This window comes from Nanorana parkeri, unplaced genomic scaffold (assembly GCF_000935625.1).
Source record: "Nanorana parkeri isolate BGI_ZX_2015 unplaced genomic scaffold, ASM93562v1 scaffold3218, whole genome shotgun sequence".
Lineage (NCBI taxonomy): Eukaryota > Metazoa > Chordata > Amphibia > Anura > Dicroglossidae > Nanorana > Nanorana parkeri.
This window is the reverse complement of record NW_017309486.1, coordinates 28549-53989: the sequence shown is the minus strand read 5'-3', so window position 1 is coordinate 53989 and position 25441 is coordinate 28549. Positions and strand designations below refer to the sequence as shown.

General features: G+C 42.2%; 1 protein-coding gene across 1 annotated transcript in view; it reads right to left on the bottom strand.

Moving 5' to 3' along the window:
- The window catches only part of SSR4 (signal sequence receptor subunit 4), a 51159-nt gene that overhangs the window by 6998 nt on the left and 18720 nt on the right, over nucleotides 1-25441 (bottom strand). The window contains exons 3-5 of the mRNA XM_018574771.1: nucleotides 13091-13165; nucleotides 8835-8924; nucleotides 8688-8753 (exon numbers count right to left, since the gene is read on the bottom strand). Coding sequence (XP_018430273.1) covers nucleotides 8688-8753; nucleotides 8835-8924; nucleotides 13091-13165 — 231 coding nt within the window. The remainder of the gene's footprint in view (nucleotides 1-8687; nucleotides 8754-8834; nucleotides 8925-13090; nucleotides 13166-25441) is intronic.

The window sequence follows — 25441 nt, the reverse complement described above, 5'->3', positions numbered from 1 at the left end:
ACAGAAACAATACAAATTACCACCAGATTCCATTGAAAATCGGTATCAATTATCTTACAGGAATTTTTTTCAACAAGGGATTATTAGGAAAGCAAATTCTGTGACAAATTGTGTTTACAAGATTGCCACAGGGACTCCATTTAAGTCCTGCAGTGCTTCAGCAAGCATTAGCAAAGGTATTGTCAAAATTCTCAAGACCAGACTGTTTGTTACAGTATGTTGATATTTTGTTGAGTACAGAGGATGGAAAAGAGCATAATCCTTTTAGAAGAATTGCTTACTCTTCTACAAGATGCAGGTCTCAAGCTGAATACACGCAAACTTCAGCTAATGAAACATGGTCAAATTTCTTGGGGTTTTGAACAGCCCGGGGAAATGACAGCCTCTCCAAGAAAGGATTGAATCCATCTCTTCACTTCGGGAGTCATTTTCAGAGAAGGCAAAACCCCTGTATGATTTATTGAAAAACAAGCAGGAAAAAGAGTTTGGTCCCTGGACTGATGAAACGCCATTAGCTTTTGAAACTCTAAAGAAAGATTTACAGACTAGACTCTAAAGACAATGATCAATTGACTATTGGCAACAGGACAGCTGACATTTTGCTACTTTTAATGGAGAGTCAGTGATTCAATCAGTGAGTCAGTTTCAGTCAATGCAGTCAGAAAGAGAGACAGATACACTAATCCCCTCATTTGCAGAAGAGCAAAAACGGGATACATCTCTTTTTATTGAGTCCCAGGGTGACCCAAAATCTCCCTTAGTTTGTGAAAACTGGATTTTGTGTCATTACTTAAACGGGGTTCTGCGTCCTGTTATTCCAAAACATTTACAAGTAGAATTCACAAAATACAACCATGAAAGTTTAGGTCACATAAGCAAACAAAAATTGCTAGGAATTCTCAGAGAAATTTTACTGGGAAAATATGGATGAAACTGGACAATGCGATTCAATCTCGTCTTATCCGTGCTCAGATTAATCCCAGACCAAGGAAAAAAACCTGTTTTACAAAGAACGCCACCTGCTGATAGACCTTGGTCTATTTTACAGCTAGATTACATAGGGCCATTGCCAACAGGGGAAAAACAGATTCAGATATGGTCTGATTGTAGTCAATGTTCTTTCAAAATGGGTTGAGATTTTACCTGTTCGTAAAGATGATGCTTTGACAACAGCAAAAACATCAATCATGTTTTTCCAACTTGGGGTTTTTCCATAAACATTTCTACAGACATGGGAAGCCATTTTCTAGGTAAAATGATGCAAGCAATGTGTAAAATTCTAGAAATTGAACAAATTTCATGTACCAAACAGCCACAATCCACAGGCATTGTGGAAAGAATAAATAGGACAATTAAGTCTCGAAGTGCAAAAAAATGTTGCTAGACAGAAGGAATACATGGGTTGATGCTGTACCGTTTGTTCTGATGAGTACAAAAAAGTACAAAATCTGCAGCAACACAGTAGTCACCATTTGAATTAATGACAGGGAGAAAAATGTCACTTGTGTTCCCACATGAACCTTTTCTGTCTACACCGCAGAGAGAGGCAATAGCTAAAACTAAGTGGTTACAGATGTTGTAAGACAATCTGAACACTATCTTGCCACATGCTGCTTCAAACATGCAAAAAATAGTTCCTCCGCATTCTTGGAAATGTGTCAAAGGACATGTCATGGTTAAAACTTTTAGAAAAAGTGGGCCGTGGCAAAGCAATTGGGTCCTTTTGGACACATAAGGAGTAACGTTACAACTCCAAAGACTTCTCAATTCAACAAAGAATGTGCGTGTACAGAAAAAAATATGATCAATCCAAACGGTTTACAAAAGGAGGAAAAGATAACATCAAATAAGCAAAGAAAAGAGAAAAGTATTGAGAAGAGAAAATTTACCATCATTGTACTTAGTTTTTCTCTAGGGACAATACAAACTGTGATAGCATATATCAAACTTTTTGCAGACATGCAGAGGTTAACACCTATGAGACTGATTCCTTACAGAAGAGGCATTTAACACTTAACGTATTTGCCAGCGTATAAGATGGGTTTTGAGACCTAAAAACATCGCCCGAAAATCGGGGGTCGTCTTATATGCCGGGTATGGATGTAGTATACTGTATGTAGCTTCGGCTACATGCAGTATTTCACGCTGAGCCAATCATGGCAGGCTTTGTATTAATGAATACAAAGCCTGTATTCATTAATACAAAGCCTGCCATGATTGGCTCAGCGCGGTTTACTGTATGTAGCAGAAGCTACTGTACATACAGTATTACCACACATCCAGTGGGCTGACAGATTAGCCTCCCTGGCGGTCGGATTTTATTTTTTTGTTCTATTTTTATTTTACCTTTTAAAATTGCCGCCGGTTCCGCCCACCCTGCGACACGGACACTCGCAAGGGACAGAAGACGGAGGACACAGCGGGGATCGTGGACAAGGTAAGAGTGTGGCTCTGGGTTACCGCTTATGGTACTGAAAATTAACCCCGATCCATACTCAGGAATACCGCCATGGATGTTAGTGGGTGCATTTAAACCTATATTTTAACACAAAAAGTGGGGGGTCGTTATACGCCGAGTCATCTTATACGCAAATACGGTACCAGGAACAAAAGATTTTTTCCAAAAAACAGTGATATTGATATAAATGTGGATTTGTTAGGTTATGTTTGCATAGGCTACATAGTAGTGAAATTGAAGTCCATGCCGGAATTGATTCAAAAACAGCATTTGTTAAAATGCAAGGGTCCTATGTACATGATAATAAGACTGGAACATGGGAATGCAATTTCAAATTTTTAAAATTTTGGTATGTAGGTTTTAAAAAGGAAGCTAATCTACAATTTGGTCAGGAGCTGTAACAAGAGATATGGTACAATCAGGTGCTGCAGGTAGATCCAAAACAGAAATCTGGTATTTGACAGAATTATTTTACAACTTCTAGATCCGAAACATCTAAATATTAAAGGCGATGAAACAGGAGATATAGTTAGAGTATGACATTTTCAAGTAACAAGAGTTTTGGCTCAAGCAAAGATCAAAGTAATCGTTACAGTAGTAGATCTGATAATTCCACAAACATATTGCCACAATTTGTAAATATTACAGCAGGAAGAGATAATTTGCATCCGATATGTGGTACACAAATATTTACACCTCAAAATTAATTTATTAACTTGGAAAAAAAATGGTGAATTTTTAGGAGGTCTCTCTCATAGTACAACAAATCTAATCCATAGAAGTACTCCTGGGAATGTAGTTTGGATTGATAATACATTTGTCTACTATAAGAACAATGCTAATTTAAAATGATTCTGGCCTATATGAATGCTGCATATCATTAGAAATGTATCCTAAGAAATGTGATCGTACAAATGTTATTGTGGCATCTCCTGCAAATACTCTGTGTACAGATAAAAGATTTATGTCTTCCAGTCCTTTTCAAATTAACCATTTTCAATTTAGACAACTTTGTTGAGAAGGAAACTTTGTTATAATTCTGTGGAAGTTTAACATTTCAGAATGGAAAATGTCCACAAAGTATCCTGTGTGTCAAGGGCATTTGGTTGATATGGAATTGGGTAATGAAAGGTGGTTTAAAACTAATGTGAGGATTACAAAGAACAAACAAGGTATTATAAAATGTATTATTGAAACAGCTGGCTTAGTGGGAAGTAAAAGCATTAAGGGTCAAAGAAATGTAAATCAAATTTTGGAAGATATGGTGATGAAAACGGCCACAGTTATAGGACCGTCTATCACTCACTTACAAGATATTTCTTTAGATTTAATGACTGGTGAACAACATTCCCATATAGCCAGAGCATGTTTGGAGATTCAGAAAGAATATTCCACTAATTTTAAGATAATGGCTCAAGCATTCCAAAGTGGAATAACTCCAAGGAATTGTACAAAGTTTACCCAGAGAATTCGAAATAAACCATACAGATTTATGGGTAAATAAATGGATAGGTTGCAATCATGAAAATGAATGCTATAATACTTCCTGCGAGTCACACTCAATTACCTGCGAGTGAAACTCAATTGTTATTTTATCAGTTACAATACACAGATTTTGCTTTTGACGTAAACAGTTTGGAATTAGAACAATTAGATCTATCATCTTGTTTACATTTTCAATCCAAAGTGATCTGTTTGTCTAATCAGGAAAAGGATATATTTAATTCTTAACTAAGGCTTGTATCCCCATAGTGGGGAAAATAGATGATCACATGTCCAGACTCCAGAACAGTATTATTGTATAGTGTGGCACAGCTGTATCCAATTCTGCATACCTGGCTTTATATTATTAAGTTCTTATAATGTTCTTCATAATATTAAGAAACTGACCTAAAATCATGATTTTGTATTGCTTTAGAAAAAATGTGACCTGTCCCTTTCAGAAAAAGTATCGGTAATTGGTATTGGCGAGTACTTGAAAAAAAGTATAGGTACTCGTACTCGGCCTTAAAAAAGTGGTATCGGTGCATCCCTACTTGTTATCATAATCACACTTTATGTTCAGCAAGAATAGAAAACGTTACAGATTCTTATGACTTAATTACTCTTGTAGGAAAAAAGAAAGTCTGTTTTCAAACAATGACAGGCAAAGAAAAGGGTTAAAGCTTTCTTCTCATCCTGTGTGCATCCAGAGAATGTGTCTCAGGGTTGTATTGTATAGAAGGAGATCTCGTAGCAATCAGTGTTAATGACATGAGAGTAAATATAACTAATTCGCTTATGAGGAATAGAAGTGCTCTTCTTATACAATATAACTTATCACAAGTAGTGATGGGTTCTATGTTCGCCTCGAACAAGAGTTCGACGCGTACAAGAGTTCGACGCGAACTGCGCTAATTCATGTGTTCAGTGAACACACAAACTATCAGGGCACTGCACAGTGCCTTGTGAAGCCCTGATTGGGTAAAGCCTTGCACCTGACCACTGGTCAGGTGCAAGACTTTGCCCAATCATGGCACAGTGCACTGAAGAGCTGCTTACCCACTGCTGCCACCTGAATATCACAGAAGGGGGCCCGCCCGCAGCGATTCACTAACCAAAGCGGGGTCCTTGCCTGACGGTGGAGGGAAATCGCTTACTTTGTGCTGATAAAACACTCCTGTGAAACAATCGTCACAGAATGCAATACCGCTGCCCGCAGCTGGAGGACAACTCACCCAGGTTTAGGTTACTGAACACACAGACACATCCTTGTGCTACCACTTTCCCACTGCTCACGGTAGTCTGCCACCACCTGCAGTTCTTCCTTCCTTAGTTCTGCTAGGAAACCACACACACCCCCCTCTCTGGCAGATATGCTAACAAACAAACTGACACTAATCTGCATTCAATCTACAATCAAACAATGCAATTTCATACAGATTAACAGTGAGTTTACAACCGAGCGTACAGACACTAGTAACAATGACCAAACTCTCTAGGAGGATGAATTCGTAGTTTAGTACACAGAAGGCCACTTATTCCTTTCATAGTTTAATATCCCTAGGCGAGCAGTGCATATGGAAATACCGTATGTACAAAAATAAAAAGAAAGACAATGACATACAAAAAACGTTAACTACTGACATGGAATAAAATAGGAGAAAAACACAAAGCACTTTACCGTTGGGAAGTATTGTATATCCTGCTGGCGAGAGAACGCCGCAAATCTATAAAAGCTGCGTTCTTAGATACAATCTCCCAGACGAATACAAAGTTCATAATTCTAGCTCCCCAATTTATTGGGATATGGGTGTGGGACGGGCTCTAGCCCGTGGCCAATAACCTCAGGGGGCGCCACCCTACTTGCTGTGAGGAGAGGACCCCTGTTCCTGGAATGCAGCCAACTGCAATTGTCTGAGATGCACTCTAAACAGACGCACAATTAAGAAGTGATCAGGGTTGGGTTTCATTCTTTTACAGTGCTACTTTAACCAGTTGACATCCGCGGTGTTAAACCCCCTTCCCATCCAGGCCATTTTTCAGTATTCAGCGCTGCGGTACTTTGACTGACATTTATTCCGTCACGCAACGCTGTACTGAAATTCATTTTATACCCTTTTTTGGGGACAGATAGAGATTTCTTTTGGTGGTATTTTTCTACCACTGGGGTTTTCATTTACTATATTAAAGGAAAAATTACCGAAATGTTTTAAAAAAAAAAACAGTTTCCCCTATATTAAATGATAAAACATTTATTACTACCCAATTTTTTGGTAAAATCTAAAAGACGGGGTCACGTCGGGTAAAAAGACACCAAAAATGTCAAGCCTTAAAATTGCGTTGCTTTATCAGCTTCTTCTCTCTGGCTATAGCAGCCAGATGACTGACAGGTGAATGCGTAAGTGATGTAATACACATCACTTCTGCATTCACAGCCCGGACGGAGATCAGCAAGGAGCTGATCTCCCGTCCTCTTCCTCCTGACGCCCTCCGAGCCGGTCCCGGGATTCAAGATGGGGCAGCGGATCCCGGGATTCAAGGTGAGGGGTCAGGGGGAACCGGCGGCGCGGGGGGGCGTTGTAAACGAGCACATATAGACGATTGGCGGGCAATGGAGCCGCTGATCGCCTATATGTGAAACACCCGTTACCGGGTATTTGCATTGGTCGGGTCTTTTCTGCCCGTGCGTGCCCGCTAGGGGGCGCGCGCGAGCAGAAAAAAAATGCCGCCTAGCGACGGCAACCCGCCATTGCAGCAGTGCCGTCCGTCCGTTTTTTTACAACGGGTGGACGGCAAGTGGTTAAAACAGCTGAGGGAGGAATGTATGAAACAAGCTGTAACTTTATAGAGTCTCTCTCAAAATCTGTCTCACTGCTTCTCTTTAGTATTGCTTTGTTTTGCGACAGAGCTGAAAAATGTTGCCAAAGTTTTTTTTCGGCGCATACATTTTGCTTGAACTGTAAAAAAAGCTTCAAAATACATGACCTCAAGTGCTACCAGAAAGAAGGAGACCTTAGTGAGTAGTATGCCTTTAGAGGTGGATTTCTGCACACAGTGTGAAAAAAACTTGCTAATATTGATCATTTGCTGAAGAGATATACAAGATTAAAAGCACCACCACAAAACGTTAATAATTTCAGTGTACCCCCAACCAAACCGCTAAATACATATTACACACACACGTTTGCTTTTTCTACCTGACCAAGGATTTATAATTTGGGAAGCCATTTCTGGATAAGCACACCTCTATAGCCAGAAATACCTTCCTGGATTGGACTAGACTAGAGGTGGAAAGGTAAAAGAAAGCTGTATTGCTGAACCAGCAAGATGAATTTCTTAGTCTGAAGAAACTGTATTGATTCAACTTTTTTACCACAACACTATTGCTGCAATGCACATCCACTGGGAGGTGCATTGGCGTGGCAATGCAATGCATCTAGTGCATAGTACCGCACATATTTAACGCAAGGCCACGGTATGAACAGGCAGTTAGTCGTTACAAGATACCACTAGATAGATTATTGATTAATTTTAATTACAGAGAATGTAATAAGTCTCTGTGGCTTGGTCGGGCAAGTTTAAATGGAGCAAATTCAAGGTGTCTTGCAGGGAGATATTGATAATGCAGATGGAGGCCCACACAGATGAAAGAAGCCAATAATGCATTAAACACACAGACGTCAACTTTAAATTTATTAGTGATGCACCGATACCACTTTAAGGCCGAGTACCGATACTTTTTTCAAGTACTCGCCGATACCAATTACCGATACTTTTTCTTAAAGGGACAGGTCAAATTTTTTCTAAAGCAATACAAAATCATGATTTTAGGTCAGTTTCTTAATATTATGAAGAACATGAACACTCTGTAGTGTGGCACAGCTATATCCAATTCTGCATACCTGGCTTTATATTATAAGAACTTTATAATATAAAGCCAGGTATGCAGAATTGGATACAGCTGTGCCACACTATACAATAATACACTGTTCTGGGGTCTGGACATGTGATCCATCTATTTTACCCACTATGGGGATACAAGCCTTAGTTAGCAATATGCATGATACATATTCATTTCATTATTCAATGTCTTTTTTAAAATATTATAACGTTTATAATATTTTTTTTAAAGACATTGAATAATGAAATGAATATTTATCATCCATTGCTAACTAAGGCTTGTATCTCCGGATTAAACTCAAAAATTAATTCCTCAAACATTTTTGAGTTTAATCCGGTACCATTTATTATGCTGATCAGCTCATCCTCAGAGTGCATTTCTGTGTTTTATGAGTGAATGGGTTGTTGCAATAACCAATTTTAGATGTTGAACTAGTGTTGGTGTTAACTGGTGCATTTAGGTAGAGGTCAGAATGGAGCACATGACAGAGGAGGTCGCGGCCATCTTGCTTCATTGAAGACGCGATGGAGGTCCTGTGTGCGGCGGATTCGGGTCCCTGAAGATGGCGGACGCGGCACAGGTACTCGTTTTATGTATTGGAGTATTTGCACGAGTACGAGTACTCATGCAAATACTCGGTATCGCGGCCGATACCGATGCTTGTATCAGTATCGGTGCATCCCTAAAATTTATATATATTAAACTACCATTCTCTGTAAAATGCTAAATACAAATATTTGAAAACTGTAATAAACTATGTTTCTTGAAAAGATTTTTAAATAAATTTATTTTATTATCGGCACCACACTGATTGACTTTGCCTATAAAGGATTAAATTAGGCTTACCCTGTGATCAACATTAACTGAAAAGAGAGGCTTGATGGTGGAAAAGTCTTCATTATTCCTCTGAGCCTGTACATTACAAGAATCATTAGAAAATTCAACACATTTGTTTAGAAAGAAATAAAGCCAAAAACATTGTCAGCCACTCACCTTTCTCAACAGGCTGTAGGACTCTTCATCAAAGAACTTTACTTCATAGATGCCAGAGTGTGCATTCTTGTGTTCCAGACTCCATGATACCTAATGAGACAACAGTCGTATTGCATTCTTTTGTTACCACATAGCTGCATCTTCCATACATGACTTTTAAATCCGTGACCCTGTTGCTAGGTTGAAAAAAAACCCCAAAAATAAGTTGAATACTAACTTGTCCTGTGGGCAGCATATCCATTATTTGACCACATGCAGAGCTACTAGGTTGCTACTTGACAGGTTTGTTGAATAACATGATCTCCATCGGGCACTGCAGTACCTCCCACCAGCATCAATGACTGTACCCAACGGTGGAGGGTAGGAAACACAAAGAGCTGCAGGCGTTTTTAATTTTTTTTTTTGCAACAGGGTCATTTAAAAAAAATCCATGGCAAGCATGACAGTCACTTTGCTGAAACAGGTCACTAGTGAATCTGCCACTTGCACAGCTTACCACCATTACCAGGTCCTCTAGGAAGTTTTACCTTATTCACTAAGCTAAGGGAAAATTCCCTTGCAAAGTGAACTGCCTATTTGCATTTAGTAAATCAACCCGAGTGTCCTGTATATGAAATCACTCTACAAATTAGTAAAGGGTGACATAACCCATAATAAAGTTTATTTGGGTAAAGGAAAAAGTTGCTTTTTGATGTTAGGTTAGTTGAATTTTAAGTCTTGTACCTGCATCAGTGTGTTATAACCAAACTATAACAAGTTAATCAAGTTAACACAAAGTGAACTGATAAGCAAGAACATATCCCTATAGTGAGATTTTAGGGTGGATGAAAAATGACCCTTCTTGAGCTCACTGTTGTGGGGGCAACAAACTGAGTGAGGGATGGTTAGATCCTCTTCCTCTTTTAGTGTAATCTGTGTTCCAACTGAGGCGATTACCCCTCTTTTTCCTAATGACTGTTGTCAACAGAAAAGGAAAAGAAAAGGGGAAATCCTACATTTTATAATTGTCATGAGAAGTATTGTCATGAGAAGTAGTAGCGAGTAGAATGCTTCAATGGGTACCCCTGTTCTGGCAACAACTACCTAAGACGGTGCTCTCTGGACACCCCTGCCGGTTTCCCCGGGCTCAGCTGTCCCCCGTGCGGACCCGGGACCGGCATGGTGGGTCTCCCCTGACTGATCGGAGAGAGATCAGCAGGCTCCCGGCCGCTGATCTCTCCTCCGATCACTAGACCGGAAGTGATGTGTATTACATCACTTCCGGTGTCACTGTGTACAGTCTCCGGCTCTTAGAGCCAGGAGAAGAAGCTGGGGAAGCAGATATCTGCTTCCTCAGCTTCTTTGGGGTCCCTCGGTGACAGGGGTCTAAAAGACCCCCGACGTCTCCATAAAGAGGACCTGTCACATTATATTTGCCATTACATAGGGAGCTTCTTAGCCACTATGTGATAGCCATAAAGTGGAGTGTAAAAAAAAAAAATGTAAAGTCCCACGACCCCCCACATGCATGCACATACAACGCAAACACGCGCTGAGTGCGCCTACGTGCAAAAACTAAAATTGCGCCACACATGTTACATATCGTCGCGAACATCGGAGTGGAAGCAATAATTCTAGGGCCAATCACTGGTAAAACTAATTGATGAGCAGTAAAAGCTTTTAAAGCGTCGCCTGTGGGAAATTTTGGGTACTGTAGTTTTTTTGCGGTTTCACGGACGCATGCAATTTTAAGGATTGACATACCCGGCATGACACAGTCTTTTATATTTTACCAAAAAATTGGGTTTTATATTGTTTCTGTGCACTTCATTTCATTTTAGTGTATTTTAACCTAAAAATACTGGTTTGATAAACATTTGAGCAAATACCATGCGACATAAAAAATTGCATCTAGCATTTTTTTTCTACAGTGCCTCTGCTTTCATGAAATATATAATTGTTTGGGGCTCTGAAGCGGTTTTCTAGCCAAAAATTCAGATCATGTGTGCGCAAATAGTAAGAAATTGCTCTGGCTAGGAAGTGGTTAAAAAGATTTCTTCTCACTTTCTGTTGCATCTTAAAGACAGAAAGTGGGGAAAATCTTCCTAGCAGGACAAGAAAGCAAAATAACCGGATTTACCCCTTTGCTACTCTAGCCAAAACAAAAAAAACAAAACATTTTAATGGCAGTGACTGTCAATTTGGTAAATATAGACTACACGTGCAGGCCCTGCTATATCCAGTGGACAAGATAACAGTTTTTGCAAATTTGCAATAATCTTTTAGCTTTTCTAGTCCACCCTAACATATACTTCCTTTCTTTCAGATCAGATGGGACTTTAATTTGTAATAGGGAAAAATAAAATATTATATGAGTTACTAATGGTTAAATCACTATTAGATGCAATACGCTAAGGTTAGTATAACAACAACAGGTTCTCTTTCTAAAATGTCTTTTACTTTCAGATGTTATTGGAACAGTAACCTTGGAATGTGTTGTTTGAATGTTCATTTAAGATTTTTTTCTGTGCATACATTTGGTTTCCTAATATTCTACAGCGAAGCATTTCAGGAAGCTGAGGTGGTGTTCCATAAAAACAAAAAAAATAATTGTTTCTTGTAAATTCTTGCACAATTTCTTAATGGGTTAACATGAAAAGATGTTTTTTAGGGAGGTCTTCCATGACAACAGTTTAAAAAAGAAAAAAAAGATGCTAGGTTTTGGCACAATCAATTATGTATGCCAGACCTCCATGCTAACCTCTTTACATACTGAAAGCTCTTCTAAATGATATTTAACCCCTTCATGACTGAGGCCCTTTTTTCATTTTTTGCACCCATGTTATATTCCACATTTTAGGCCTGAAAATGACGTAAAAACCCCCAACATTATATATTTTCTGAATGCCAAGACCCTATAGAATAAAATGGTGGTAGTTGAACATTTTTATGTTGCGCAATATTAGTGCAACTCCTTATTAAACCCCAAAATTTAGTGACAAATTTAATTAAATGCCCCAAAACACAACAAATGCAACATGCCCAGTTTACAGATTGCGTGCGACCGTGAAACGGCGAAAAATTGCAGTACCCCAAAAAGTCAATAAAAGACACTTTAAAAGCCCCCACAGGTCATCAATTTAGAGATACCCCAAAATACTGGCCCTAGAATTATTGCTCTCACTCCGGCGTGCGCGGCGATACCCAACATGTGTAGCGCGTTCGTCGTTTTCATGCATAGGTGCACCCGACGCCTGTTTACTAGCGGATCCCGACGTAGCGGATCCCGCCCAGCTGCGTGAGTGACAGCTGGCTCTGCCTATCTAGAGGTAGAGTCAGCTGTACCCGCCCCCTCCCCGTCCGTTCCGCCAGTCAGCGCTGGCAGATCGGAGCGGGGAGAGGGGAATCCAGCCCCTCCCCTGTCACGGCAGAGAGCCGTGACAGGATCGAGAGGTGAGCGAACCTGGTATTTGTTCGCTCACCTCCCGATCTACTGAGCCGACCTGTGACAGTCTCATTGTCACAGGTCAGCTAGAACTATGAGGTGAGTGGAAATCACTCATCTCATAGTTCTCCTTTAAAACGAGAAGTATGGGGTTAAGGCTTCTCCCCATAGTTCTCCTTAGGGTAACCGGAGGACACAAACTAGCGTCCTCCCGTCGCCCTAGGCTCAGTATACCGCGAGCTGTAGCTCGTGGTATACTGAGACGCCTTAGTATACCGCGAGCTGCTGCTGAAAAGCACTCACCTCATAGTTCTCCTTTAAGAGATCGCTGTTCACACTGCTCTTATACACGCCTGTGTGAACTAGGCCTGACAGCAACACAGACCAAAATAAAAATGCTTTTTTTTTTTTTTTTCATAAATGTAAAGTGGGGGAATGCTAGAACATTTGTCAGCTTTTTATTGTTGTTATGTTTCCCTACTGCAAATTTCCCCTTACTTACTCTTTGGTAAAAATTTGTCCGCGCGTAATCAGCTGTACGGATACGCGCGTAGCCACTCTAAACAGAGACTACAATGCACTTTAACGCGCATTATTCAGACCATTGCAGAAACCGCCCAGCCCCTGGAATAGTACAAGCGCGATAATCAGGCGGATACCGCACGTTTGGGGCTATTTAATAGCCGCACACAAGCTCCATCCATGCGGATTTAAAAATATTAGCGTTTTCGTCCCGCAAGGTCTTCGCTGCGGGAAACACAATCGCTATATGTGAATGGAGCCTAAGAACAGTATTTAATAGGTTGTTTAGGTAATCCGCTTATTCTCATACCTGGTATTTCCCAATGTCTTGGCCTCTGGTAACCGGGAACTGCTTTCCATTTACATCTGCATAAAGTGCAACATTCTAAAAAGAAAGGAGTATAGTTAAACCACATAGTATACTGCAAGACAAGACAATCTAAAGCAGGGGTCTCAAACTCAATTTAGTCGGGGGCCACTGGAAAAAATTTTTAGTCCCGTGGGGGCTGCTATTATATACGGTACCAGTTTTAATGTATGCACATGTTACAAGCGGTAACTGTCACCCATTCAAGTTAATGATTGGGTGACAGCTGCTGCATGTAAACGCCTGCACAACGCATCTAATCATATGTGAAAGGATTACATGCAGTTAAAAAACAATCACTATCCCTGGATACACAATTGTGTATCCAGGGATAGTGATTGTTTTTATAACTGCATGTAATCATATCACATTCGATTACATGTGGTATGCAGGCGTGTACATGCAGCGGCTGGCACCTGATCATTATTAGTCCAATAAAAAAGGTATCATTGCACACTGCAATACTGCATTTTATATATATATATACGTGATATATATATTTGCATATATATATCACGTTTAGAGATCTCTATTGTGCCGGCTTTTGCAAGCTTTTCACTTAGATTTAGTAACTAGAAACTCTGTCCTAATAAAAAGACAGACTACACTCTCCCTGAATAAAATACAACGAAAGAAGCCAAGCTTCAACATCTTTAACCCTTTCTTAGGACAGCTGAAAATGAGATCTGCAGCACAGTACAGCAGGGAGTTTTTTGCAAACATTGCCTTCCCCACCCCCCTTGAATTCCGGAGGAAAATTCAGCTGAGAGAAAAACTTTTCTTTGAGAATGTTTTATGAAACAGCAATTTTTCATTTTTTTTTAAGTAATGGTATGTAGATGAGAAACATACTGTATAAGGCCTGGTTCACACCAAGCGCGTTCCAGGAGCAGAGCAGTTACAGACCGGATCAAAACTGCGTCCAATGTATTCCAATGGTATTTTGGGCTCTATTTCCCACCGCAGCGTTCAATTCCAGAGCATGTAAAAAAATGGCAGCCAGCCCCATTTTACCTGCTCTGGAACGCATGCAAACTCATCACAAACGCCCTGGAAAGCTCATTTTAAACTAAAAAAAGTTTACCAAAAACAGCCCGGAATGCATCAAAAATGCGACAAAAAAACATGACATAAAACGCGGCACAACCCACTGCACTGCGTGTGCAGAAACTCATGCAGATCTGGTGTGCACAAGCCCTAAAATAGGTGTTATCCCAATTTGGCTAAAAAAGTTGAAATACGCTTTAACTACCTTACGTCCATGGCCGTTTGTGAACGGCCAGATGGACGTCTGCTCAGAGCGGGAGGGCGTCTTAAGACGTCCTGCCCCTCCCCCCTCTCGTGTCCGCGCTGAGCGCCGCACACGAGAGGGAAAACCGTCAGCATGTAAACAGCCAGCGATGGCTGTTTACATACAAGCGGTCAGGCGTCTCTAGAGACGCCTGATCGCTTGCAGGATCTGCGGGTGTGCGCCGCCCCCCCCCGCCCCGTACCTCCTCCTGCGCGTCTCTTCGCCGCCGCTGCCGGTCCCGTGTTCCGATGTGGCCGGTGCGGCTGGGACCGGCACGGCGACGCTCTAACAGGAGATCAAAGGGATGATCATTACTTGATCATCCCTTTGATCTCTCTTCTTGTCCCCGAATGCAGGAAGTGATGTATATTACATCACTTCCTGCATTCAGTGTCACTCTCCGGTGCAGAACACCGGAGAGAAGCTGATGGAGCAGATCTGTGCTTCATCAGCTTCTGTGGGGGTCCCTAGGTGACATCAGAGGTCTTGAGACCCCTGATGTCTCCATAAAGAGGACCTGTTTGGTGAACTGGCTATTACATAGGGGATTCCTTAGTCCCCTATGTTATAGCAATAAAGTTAAGTCAAAAAAAAAAAATTACAGCATTAAAAAAAATAAAGAAGCTAAAAAAAATAAAGAAGCTAAAAAAAATAAAAAAAAATAACACAAACATTTTTTTAAAGTCCCCCGCCCCCCAGATACACACGCAAACATGCGTCGGGTGCGCCTATGTACGAAACCGACGATTGCGCCCATTATGCAGCACATGTTACATATCGCCGCGAACGTCGCAGTGAGAACAATAATTCTAGGGCCATCAATCACTGATGACACTAAACTGATGAGCGGTAAAAACGTTTAAAGCGTCGCCTATGGCCAATTTTGGCTGCGGTCGTTTTCTGCGATTTTGCGGGCACGCGCAATTTTAAAGGTTGACATGTTTAGTGTCTATTTACCCGACGTGACCCCGACTTTTATATTTTACCAAAAAATTGGGGTGAAAAAAAATGTTTCATAACATTTTATAGGGAAACATGTTTTTTTTCAAAATTTAGGGTACTTTTTTTGTTATATAGTAAAAAATAAAAACCCCAGTGGTGAATAAAAGCCACCAAAAGAAAGCTCTATCTGTCCCCAAAAAATGGTATGAAAATCGTTTCAGTAAAGCGTTGCATGACGGAATAAACATCAGTCAAAGTACCGCAGCGCTGAATACTGAAAAATGGCCTGGCCAGGAAGGGGGTGAATCACTATGGCCTTCAAGTGGTTAAGCAGCAAGTTTTTTTTTTATAATACTCCAACCTTGTTGGTTCCTTTCAATAAACAGCAAAAGCAATGTGATTTTTTTTTTTTAAACTGTTACCCACTTAAAGACCAGGGTGTTAAAACCCCTTCCTGGCCAGGTAATTTTTCAGCGCTGCGGTACTTTGACTGATGTTTATTCCGTCATGCAACGCTGTACTGAAACTCATTTAATACCATTTTTTGGGGGCAGATAGAGCTTTCTTTTGGTGGTATTTAATCACCACTGGGGTTTTATTTTTTACTATAAAACAAAAAAAGGTTTTACATTTTGAAAAAAACCTGTTTCCCTATGAAATGTTATGAAACATTTATCACCCCAATGTTTTGGTAAAATATAAAAAGATGGGGGGTCACGTCAGGTAAATAGACACCAAACAAGTCAAGCCTTACAATTTTGCACACCCGCGAAATCGCAGAAAACTACCCTGCCCAAAATTAGCCATAGGCGACGCTTTAACCGCTCATCAGTTTACCGTTATCAGTAATTAATGGCCCTAGAATTATTGCTCTCACTCCGCTGTTCGCGGCGATATGTAACATGTGCGGCACAATAGGCAGAATTCCCGTTTTAGCACGTAGGGGCATCCAACGCATGTTTGCGTGTATGTAGGGGGGCGGGAGGACTTTAAAACATTTGTTATTTTAAAAATGTTTTCTATTTGTGACTATTTTCTTAAGCTTCTTTATTTTTTTTTAACTTAACTTTATTGCTATTACATAGGGGGCTAAGAAATCCCCTATGTGATAGCAATCCCCTATGTGATAGCTAATTCACATAACAGGTTCTCTTTATGGAGACATCAGGGGTCTCCAAGACCCCTAATGTCACCTAGGGACCCCCAGAGAAGCTGATGAAGCAGAGATCTCACTTCAGCAGCTTCTCACCGGCATCTGTTGCCGGAGAGCGACACTGAATGCGGAAGTGATGTACTATACATCACTTTCTGCATTCAGGGACCGGAAAGGAGATCACAAAGGGATATAGTGTACTGATCTCCACTGACAGTCGCCATGCCGGTCCCAGCAGCACAGTGGATCTCGGGACTATCGGCGACGGCGGGGAAGAGGCGCACACCCGCACCTACTACAAGCGATCGGCGTCTCTAGAGACACCCAATCGATTGAATGTAAACAGCCATCTAGGACGTCTTAAGACGCCCTACCGCTCCTACAAGACTTCCGTCCAGCTGTTCAGGATTGGCCATGGATGGGAGGGTGGTTAAAGTATAATTAAACCTTCTGTTTAATTATAGGAAGCTGTAGATATATGCAAAAACATTTTTTTAAAAAGTTACCAAATAGGTAACAAAACAAAAAAAACTTACCTGTGTGGCTCGCTCCTGTCTGAAGATTCTCAAGTGGCCGTGAAGGATCATGTGGCGGACGCATGCGCAGTAGAGATCTTCGGCCGGGAGAAGAGGAGAGACACAGTGTAAGTCAATACACGCAGCCGGGAGCCTGCACGCAGAACGACAGAAGACACAGCAGCCAGCGCTGGAACAGAGACCGGCACCAGCGCTGGAGGGTTTGCTGAAAACTACTGGAAAGAAGATGATCGGATCAAGAGGCATCATTTAAGGCCTTGGTTCTCAACTGGTGGGTCGTGACCCAAAAGTGGGTCGCGACCCCGTTTTCAGTGGGTCGCAGCATGCCTTCCACTGTTCTATGTGAGAGGCTCCTCAGCCTCCCTCTAGCGTAGCAATATCAGTTCTTGCGCTGGGCAGCCATTCAGAATATGCTGCCTGGTGCGAAGTGTCCGCTTGAGGTGGGGTGGGCTGGATCTATGGCCACGAGGGAGCTTCATCCATACATGCATGCATTGCTTAGAGTTCCCTCACGTGACCTTGTAGAGGTGCCTGGATCGGAGTGACGTCACATTCTGGCTCCTAGCACCTCTACAGGGCGCACAAGGGAGTTGTGCAAGCAATGCATGTATGGATGGAGCAGCCCAGTACTGGACCCCAAGCTGAGGATCGCCCACACCGGAACACGCGGTACCACAACACGGTGCGTTCCATTGCAGTGCAACTTGGGTCGCCACTTAATGTCCAAGGACAAAATGTGGGTCCTAGGGTTACACAGGTTGAGAACCACTGATTTAAGGTAAGTACTTAACCACTTAAAGACCAGGTGTCTACACCCCCTTCCTGGCCAGGCCATTTTTCAGTATTCAGCGCTGCGGTACTTCGACTGACATTTATTCTGTCATGCAACACGATGTCCTTTTCACCTCGGCCAGCTCCCCGCTGTCTTGTCTGTTTGTGATGTGTGGGGGCGAGACAGGATGGGCAGTAGCGGCTCCAGTTGGCATCTGCGCATGCGCGGAAGTTCCGTCGTGCGTGACGTCACCGGAGATTCGGATCCAAATTTGAATTTGCAAGCCATTTCCAGGGAATTAAAGCTAAAAAAAATTCTGTTAGTTTATCCCCCTTTGGATTCCCCCTGGAGATCCCTTAAAGAACGGCATATCATGGATGATTGCCCCTCACCACACCGGTCTGTGGAGACGAGGTAAGGGCAGTGAAAAAAAAGTGCATTTTATTTTTCTGACAGTCATATACTTTTATGTTGAGCCCTGCAGAAATTGAATCTTCTTCATCCTCAGTGACAAGGAGAGATAATTCGGCAAGATGTCAGGCTTGTCAAAGAATTGTGGGGAAAGTGCCTTAAAGAGGCAGCAACCGCTTCCAATTCTCCCGACATTCTGGATCTTATCCAACGGGCAGTAGCCAAACGGGTGAGGCAAGCAGGCCATTCCCATAAGAAAATAAGAGCAAGCAGTTCCCGATTTGCATTGTCAGATGCATGAAAGGGCGAGAGGAAGTTCTGTTACCCTCAAGCAGACACTTTGCGGGGCAGAGACGGAATTAATCTTCCTTTCCCGTGAGTATGATCACAAAGAAACTCATGAAAGAGGGCTTGTTCACACGATGTCCGGATTCTGTCCAGACCAGAGCAGTTCGCTCCTGCACTAAAAACGCATCAAAATGTATCCCTATGTGTTTTATGGGCCCCAGATCACACGAGCGCAGTGCTTTCCATTCCGGACAAAGAAAGATACTGCATGTCACATTTTCTCTGGTCCAGAAAGCGCACAAAACGCATCAAGACAACAAAAATGTGCCAGAAACGCACCGCACTGCAGCTAACTGAAAAAAAATGGAATGCATCTGGAATGCGGTAAAAAAAACGCATCAAATACACGTCAGCAAAACGTGCTGCTCAGAGTTCTCAAATGAAACAGAAGGTGGGCACAATGCAGACAAGCAAGCATGTCACAGCCGAGTGGTTCATGGGACTGTTGGGTTCCATGTCATCAACCATAGGCCTTACTCTGTGAGCCCAATGGAATATGCAACCTGCAGGAGTTGTTTTTTCCCAACAGGGCAGGTATCGGAACAAGAGGCAGGGGGAATCGCCATTTTCTGCAAGGTCAAGGTATCCCTACAATGGTGGTCTCAAGACAAAAACCTGCGCAAGGAGTTTTCCATTAGGGAACACCCCGTGGGTCACCATTACGACCGACGCAAGCGGATTGGGTTGGAGAGCTCACGTGGACAACCTATTTGCACAGAGGGTTATGGACGGAGATAGGGAGGAACACTTCGTCCACTCTACTAGAGCTGAAGGCAGTATTCCAGGCACTCCAGTATTCCAAGAACAAATACAGGTAACAAATCTTCAACACACTTGTAGGAAGATGAGACAATCCTCAGGTGGATCTAATGGCGTCTCACAAGAATTGCCATGGTCGGCCGATCTCTGTCGAGAATATTCAATCAGAGTAAAAGGCCAGGGCGTTCTTTCACATCCATGGAATTACGAACTAGCTCATGTCTTTCCCCCCTTTACCATGATCACAGCACTCCTTCAAAGGCTGTGGAGGGAGAAGGTGGTGGTTATTGCAGTTATCCCACATTGGCCGAGACATCCATGGTTCCCTCTCTTGATGTCCCTCAGCATTCAGGAATCGGGGCAGATCCCAGTGACATCGGATCTCCTGTCTCAAGGGCCGGTCCAGCACCCGCATCCTCAGCACCTCTGTCTGACGGCCTGGCTGCTGAAATGGAAAGGCTGAAAAAGTCTGGATTTTCACAGGAGGTTATTGATACGCTTTTGAAATCCCGGAAGGTGTCCACTTCCTCTGTATGTTGTAGCATGTGGATGGTGTTTTCCACATGGGCAATAGACCACGGCATTGTCCTTTCTCAAATCTCATCTGAGGCGATCCTTGGGTTCCTCCACACAGGTCTGGACAAAAGGATGAGCCTTAGTTCCCTCAAGGTACAGGTGTCGGCTACATTAGCCATCACTGGGATCAGGTGGACTCAGAATCAGAGCGTTTCCAAGTCTCTGAAGGCGGTGAGTAAAGTATATCCTCCTAATAGGCTTCTTTATCTGTCTTGGGATGTTCCTCTAGTTTTGGAAGCTCTTTCAGGACCTCCCTTTGAGCCGATAGTCTATCTCTATGCATTTCTTGTCATACAAGATGGTCTCCTTAGAGGTCTTGGCTTCAGGTAGGAGGGTGTCGGGGCTCCAAGCCTGTGGTTGTGGTCAACCCTTTCTCATTTTTCATGAGGATAGAGTAGTTCTGAGAACTGTATCAGGTTTCTTGCCGAAGGTTCATGCTAGTGTTCATGTGAATCAGGATATTATCCTTCCCGCTCTCAACTCAGAAGGGATGGAAGGATGTTTGAGCCTAGTCCGGTGTCTGAGGACATATGTGGAAGGATGTAAGGACTGGGAAAAGTCCAGAAGGCTGTTTATGATTACGGCAGGAGCCAGGAAGGCATTGGCAGCAGCCAAAACTTCATTAAGCAGATGGCTTGTGCTCACCATCATTAACGCCTGTCAAACAGCGGGAGTCTCCCCACCAAAAGGCATCGGGGTTCACTCCACAAGGGCCGTGTCCTCCTCATGGACAGCAGCAGCTGGAGTTTCGGTGAATCAAAATTGCAGGGCAGCAACATGGGCGTCTAGGTCTACTTTTGTTAGCATTCTCGACTGGACGTCAGGGCTGCAGTGAATGACCACTTCGGTAGAAGTGTTTTGCTCTCTCGACTTGGAGTCGAGTGATACATTTATTTTTCGCATTCAATGATGTTTGTCTATGGATTTTGTTCCCACCCTTACTTCTGCTTGGGTAATCCCCATTTGTCAGCGCTGCCATGGATATGGCCAGGAAAAACGGAAAATTTAAATCATACTTACCGTAATTTTCTTTTCCTGGTTATACTCCATGGCAGCGCTGGGCTCCCACCCTATGGAGTTTTTAGCTTGTTACTAGACTAGGAAGTCAGCAGGAGGAGAGGCTTTTATAGAGAGGGTTAGGCCTTGTTTAACCCTTTTGGTTCCTGTCAGCTAGGGGTAATTGGATCTAAACCTCATTTGTTAGCGCTGCCATGGAGTATAACCAGGAAAAGAAAATTACGGTAAGTATGATAAAATTTTCCGTTTTACTGCTCGCTAGTTTAGTGTTAATAGTGATTAACAGCCCTAAAATTATTGCACTCACTCTGACGTCCGCAGTGATATGTAACGTGTGGTGGAATCGCCATTTTCGCACGTAGGCGCACCCGACGCATGTTTGTGTGTGGGACTTTAAATTTTTTTTTAATATTTGACTTTATATTTGTTTGGTTTGTAACTTTAATTTAAAAAAAAAACAAAAAAAAAACAACTTACTTTATTGCTATCACTTAGGTGGCTAAGAAGCCCCCTTATGTGATAGCCTACACAGACAGGTCCCGTTTATGGAGACCTAAATGTCACCGCAAATGCCACCTAGGGACCCCAGAGAAGATGATGAAGCAGAGATCTGCTTCACCAGCTTCTCTTTAGCTACAGAAGCCAGAGAATGACAGCTGAATCCAGAAGTGATGTAATATACATCACTCCTGCATTCAGAGAATGGGGAGGAGGTCAGAGGGAGATGTGATGATCACCCGCCGATCTCCAGTGACAGACCCGCCCGCACCGGACACAGTGGGGATGGGTCTACAGCCGCCGGACCGGTTGTATGTAAACAGCCATCGCTGGCTGTTTTCAATTTAAGCAGTTTTCCACTCGCGCGTGTCACCCAGCGATGCTCACATCCAAGAAGCTCCCGGTCGGTCGTTGTAATTAAGCGGTTAAAGCAGCAAGTGGGGGGAATGTGACTTTAATCCTTAATTTAATTACATTTTGTCTCACCCTCTGCAGCACTATATGACCAGTCAGCATATAAGTTTTCTCTCACTAAATTATATAACTACAGTAGATGAGCAGCGCTATGAGTTCAATTGTCTATATCTCATATAAGTGTCAGTAGTTTAAACCATGAATAGTACTTTTTATCACATTGTTTAAATATGATGAAAAGAAAGGCGAAAACAAAAATAAATAACAATAAATTTGTGTCAAAATGTGACAAGCCTTAAGTGTATCATGTCGAACCACCGATACAAATGTAGAGATGTTAAATCCCCACTCTAAAAATTGTGATGTGAGATACAAGCTGCTGTATTATAGGCCACTGGGTTTAAAGATGTTTTGACTGAGTATACAGCGCCAATATGGGAAACAAAATACACATGTATAAACCCAAAGTGTTTTTGAGCTGTGATAATATCGCTAAAATGAAACAACACGTGGAATGTGAGATACAAAAGTACCATCAATTATTATAGAAATGAAACTCTATACTTGTGAAGTACCCTATATAGGGTTAAAAAAATCGTGACTTTTTAAACAAGTATCAATCCTGATCCGTACCACAGTAAATAAAGTACCAAGTTCGCACATCACTGAGCTCGGTCGCAGAATCCTCGCTGTCCTCACTTTCAGTGTCTGTTGAGGAATTTCCCAACTAATCGCTATCACTCAATTCTGCAAGTAGTTCTAATTACGATCGCTGTTTTCTACCTGGTCTAAAACATTACTGGACTCTTGTTTGGACAGATTTAGGTGAGTTATTCCTAAGATTTACTAAGAATTACAGGCCTACAATATAAAACAACAAATTTCCATGAAAAACAATGTACCGCTTTTGGCACAAAATTCCTGACATAATCATACCGCCAGGGAGGTTAAACCTTAATGTGCCTAAACCTAAATTGATATCATTGTGCAACATAACATATATGTGGACAAAAAAATATTGTGAACGGAAAATATTGTGCTTAAAGTGAACAGACAAAGAAAGTCTCTGTGATAATCAAATCCACTTCGATGACGGGTAGTAGAGCCTTCCAGTATTCAATAGTTAGGATAGTGCTTTACTGGGGTTTATATTGATGCCCAGGGCTTGAAAAATCCACTCGTCCGCGACGAGAGGATAGTGGAGCCCGATGTGCAGCTTCCTGGCCAGCCGGGAGCTTTACATTCAAGCGATCGGGCGTCTCTAGAGACGCTCTATCGCTTGTATTAGCAGCTGTCACTGCCGTTGCCGGTCCCAAGATCCGCTGTACCCGAGACCGGCACGGCTCTGTGACCGGAGATCAAAAAGGAGTTCAGTATACAAACTCCCTTTGATCTCCTCTCAGTCCCCGAATGCAGGAAGTGATGCAAATTTTGCACCCATAGCAACTCCCTTCTTCTGCAGGTAATAGTCACCCCTATACCAGAAAGTTTTGTCATTGTGAATTGTAGACTTTTGATAATGAAATCTTTTTGCTCTTCTTCATAATTGGCAAATTTTTCAAAGGCCCTTTGGACAGCTTCCAGGCCACCTTGGTGAGGAATCACATCTATAGTTTCCAGTATGGTCTTTTCATTCCCCTTAATGTCCTCTAGGATATTTAAAATATTTTTAGTATCTTTTAGGAACGCTTTGGTTTGTCCCACTAGCGGCTGTAGGTGTATTTTTGTAAGGAAATAAATAATGGGCATGCGACTGACAGAAGGTATCAAATCTTTTTCCTTCTTTGATACAATGTTTTTTTTTTTATATGCATCATTGATAATATTTCTAATTCTTTCTTGCAGCCATGAGGCGGGTTTTTTTTCAATTTTTTATACGTATTAGGAGTGTTGAGTATATTAAATCATCTCATTTTCATAATATTGTTTGTCCATAATTACGACGACTCCCCCTTTGTCTGATCACTATTTCTTTCCTTTTTTCCAATTCCTACAGACCTTTATTGAGAGAGGATCTATTCTGGGTATTATTAAACTTTAAAGATTCAATATCCTCTTTTACAAGATTTTTAAAAACTTCTAGAGCTCCAGCTAATGATTATTATTTTCAAAATCGATTAGTTAGCCGATTATTACGTTCGGTTAAATCGGATAAAAAAATAAAATTTTTTAAAAATGGCTCCAGTGATGGGACTACTAGTTGTATTGTGATTGTAGTCCATCACAGGAGCAAGCTACAAGAGGACTACAAAACCCAGCAATAGTACATTATACAGCACAATGCTGAATACCACCAGCTATAGAGTAATACAACAAATCCCAGCAATAGTACATTATAGCTGGCGGTATTCTGCATTGTGCTGTATAATGTACTATTGCTGGGTGTTGTAGTCCTCTATAGCTGGTGGTATTCGGCATTGCACCACTGTATAATGTACTATTGCTGGGATTTGTTCCTCTATAGCTGGTGGTATTCCACATTGCGCTGTATAATGTATTATTCCTTAATTTGTAGCCCTCTATACAGCGCAATGCAAAATACCACCAGCTATATAGGAGTACAACAAGTCCCAGCAATACATTATACATACAGTGTACAATGTATTGCTGGAATTTGTATTCCTCTGTATAATATACAGCACAATGTACCATCAGCTATAGAGGAATACAAATCCCAGCAATACATTATAGAGCACCATGTGTGGGAAAGTGCAGGCTTACCTGAGCAGTCTTCCAGCAACTTGTTTCTGAGATCGGGCATGTCTATCGGCGGCTGTCATCCGCTCACACCTGCTCCTCCTTACTTCTCACCGCGTCCCTGGGCCGATTGTGGATTTGGGCGGGCGGTGAGCGCGACACAGGGAGGTGCGGCGTGTGGAGCGTGGATGCGGGCGGGCAGATCTGGCAGCGGCGAGCGTGAGCTGGGGAGGAGGTGTGGCGCGCATCGTGTGTGGAGCCGTGAACAGGGCCAACCAATCGGAAGCCGATTAATCGATGATTGAAAAAGTTGACAACTTTTTCAATCATCGATTATGTCGATTAGTTGTTGCAGCCCTAAAAACTTCAATAAAATGGTTACTTGTTAGTTTAGGGTTAAAAGTTGATTGGTTTTTTAGAGGGGTTTGGATATATTTCCTAATCACGGGAGGATTTGTATTCCTGGGTATGGTGGGCAAGACGCATAGTACTTTTTGATGTTTAATTTCCTAATGTATTTTTGGAGGTCTATATATAAGTTTCAAATTTATTTAAGTTATGCATATTTCAGGCCCAAGTTCAAGACCCTTTCCTCATCGGTGGTTAGTGTAGCAGAACTTAAATTGAAAATACCCTCCTTTACATTCTCCATCCCCTTCTTGTGTTGTACCTTCCTCCCCCCCTACATCCTCTCCTCCTTCGTCTCGAGACCATCGGTCTTCTATGCGTTGATGGGGTGTTCTCCAGGGTTCCCTCCCTCCTGCCGATTTCCAACCCCCTTTCCTCCCCTGCATCCTGTAGTTTCCGTGACCAGTAGGGTGGCCCCTCATGCCTCCCTGGGTAGGACCCTCCCACTGGCGAGCCGCAAAATCTCCTTGCT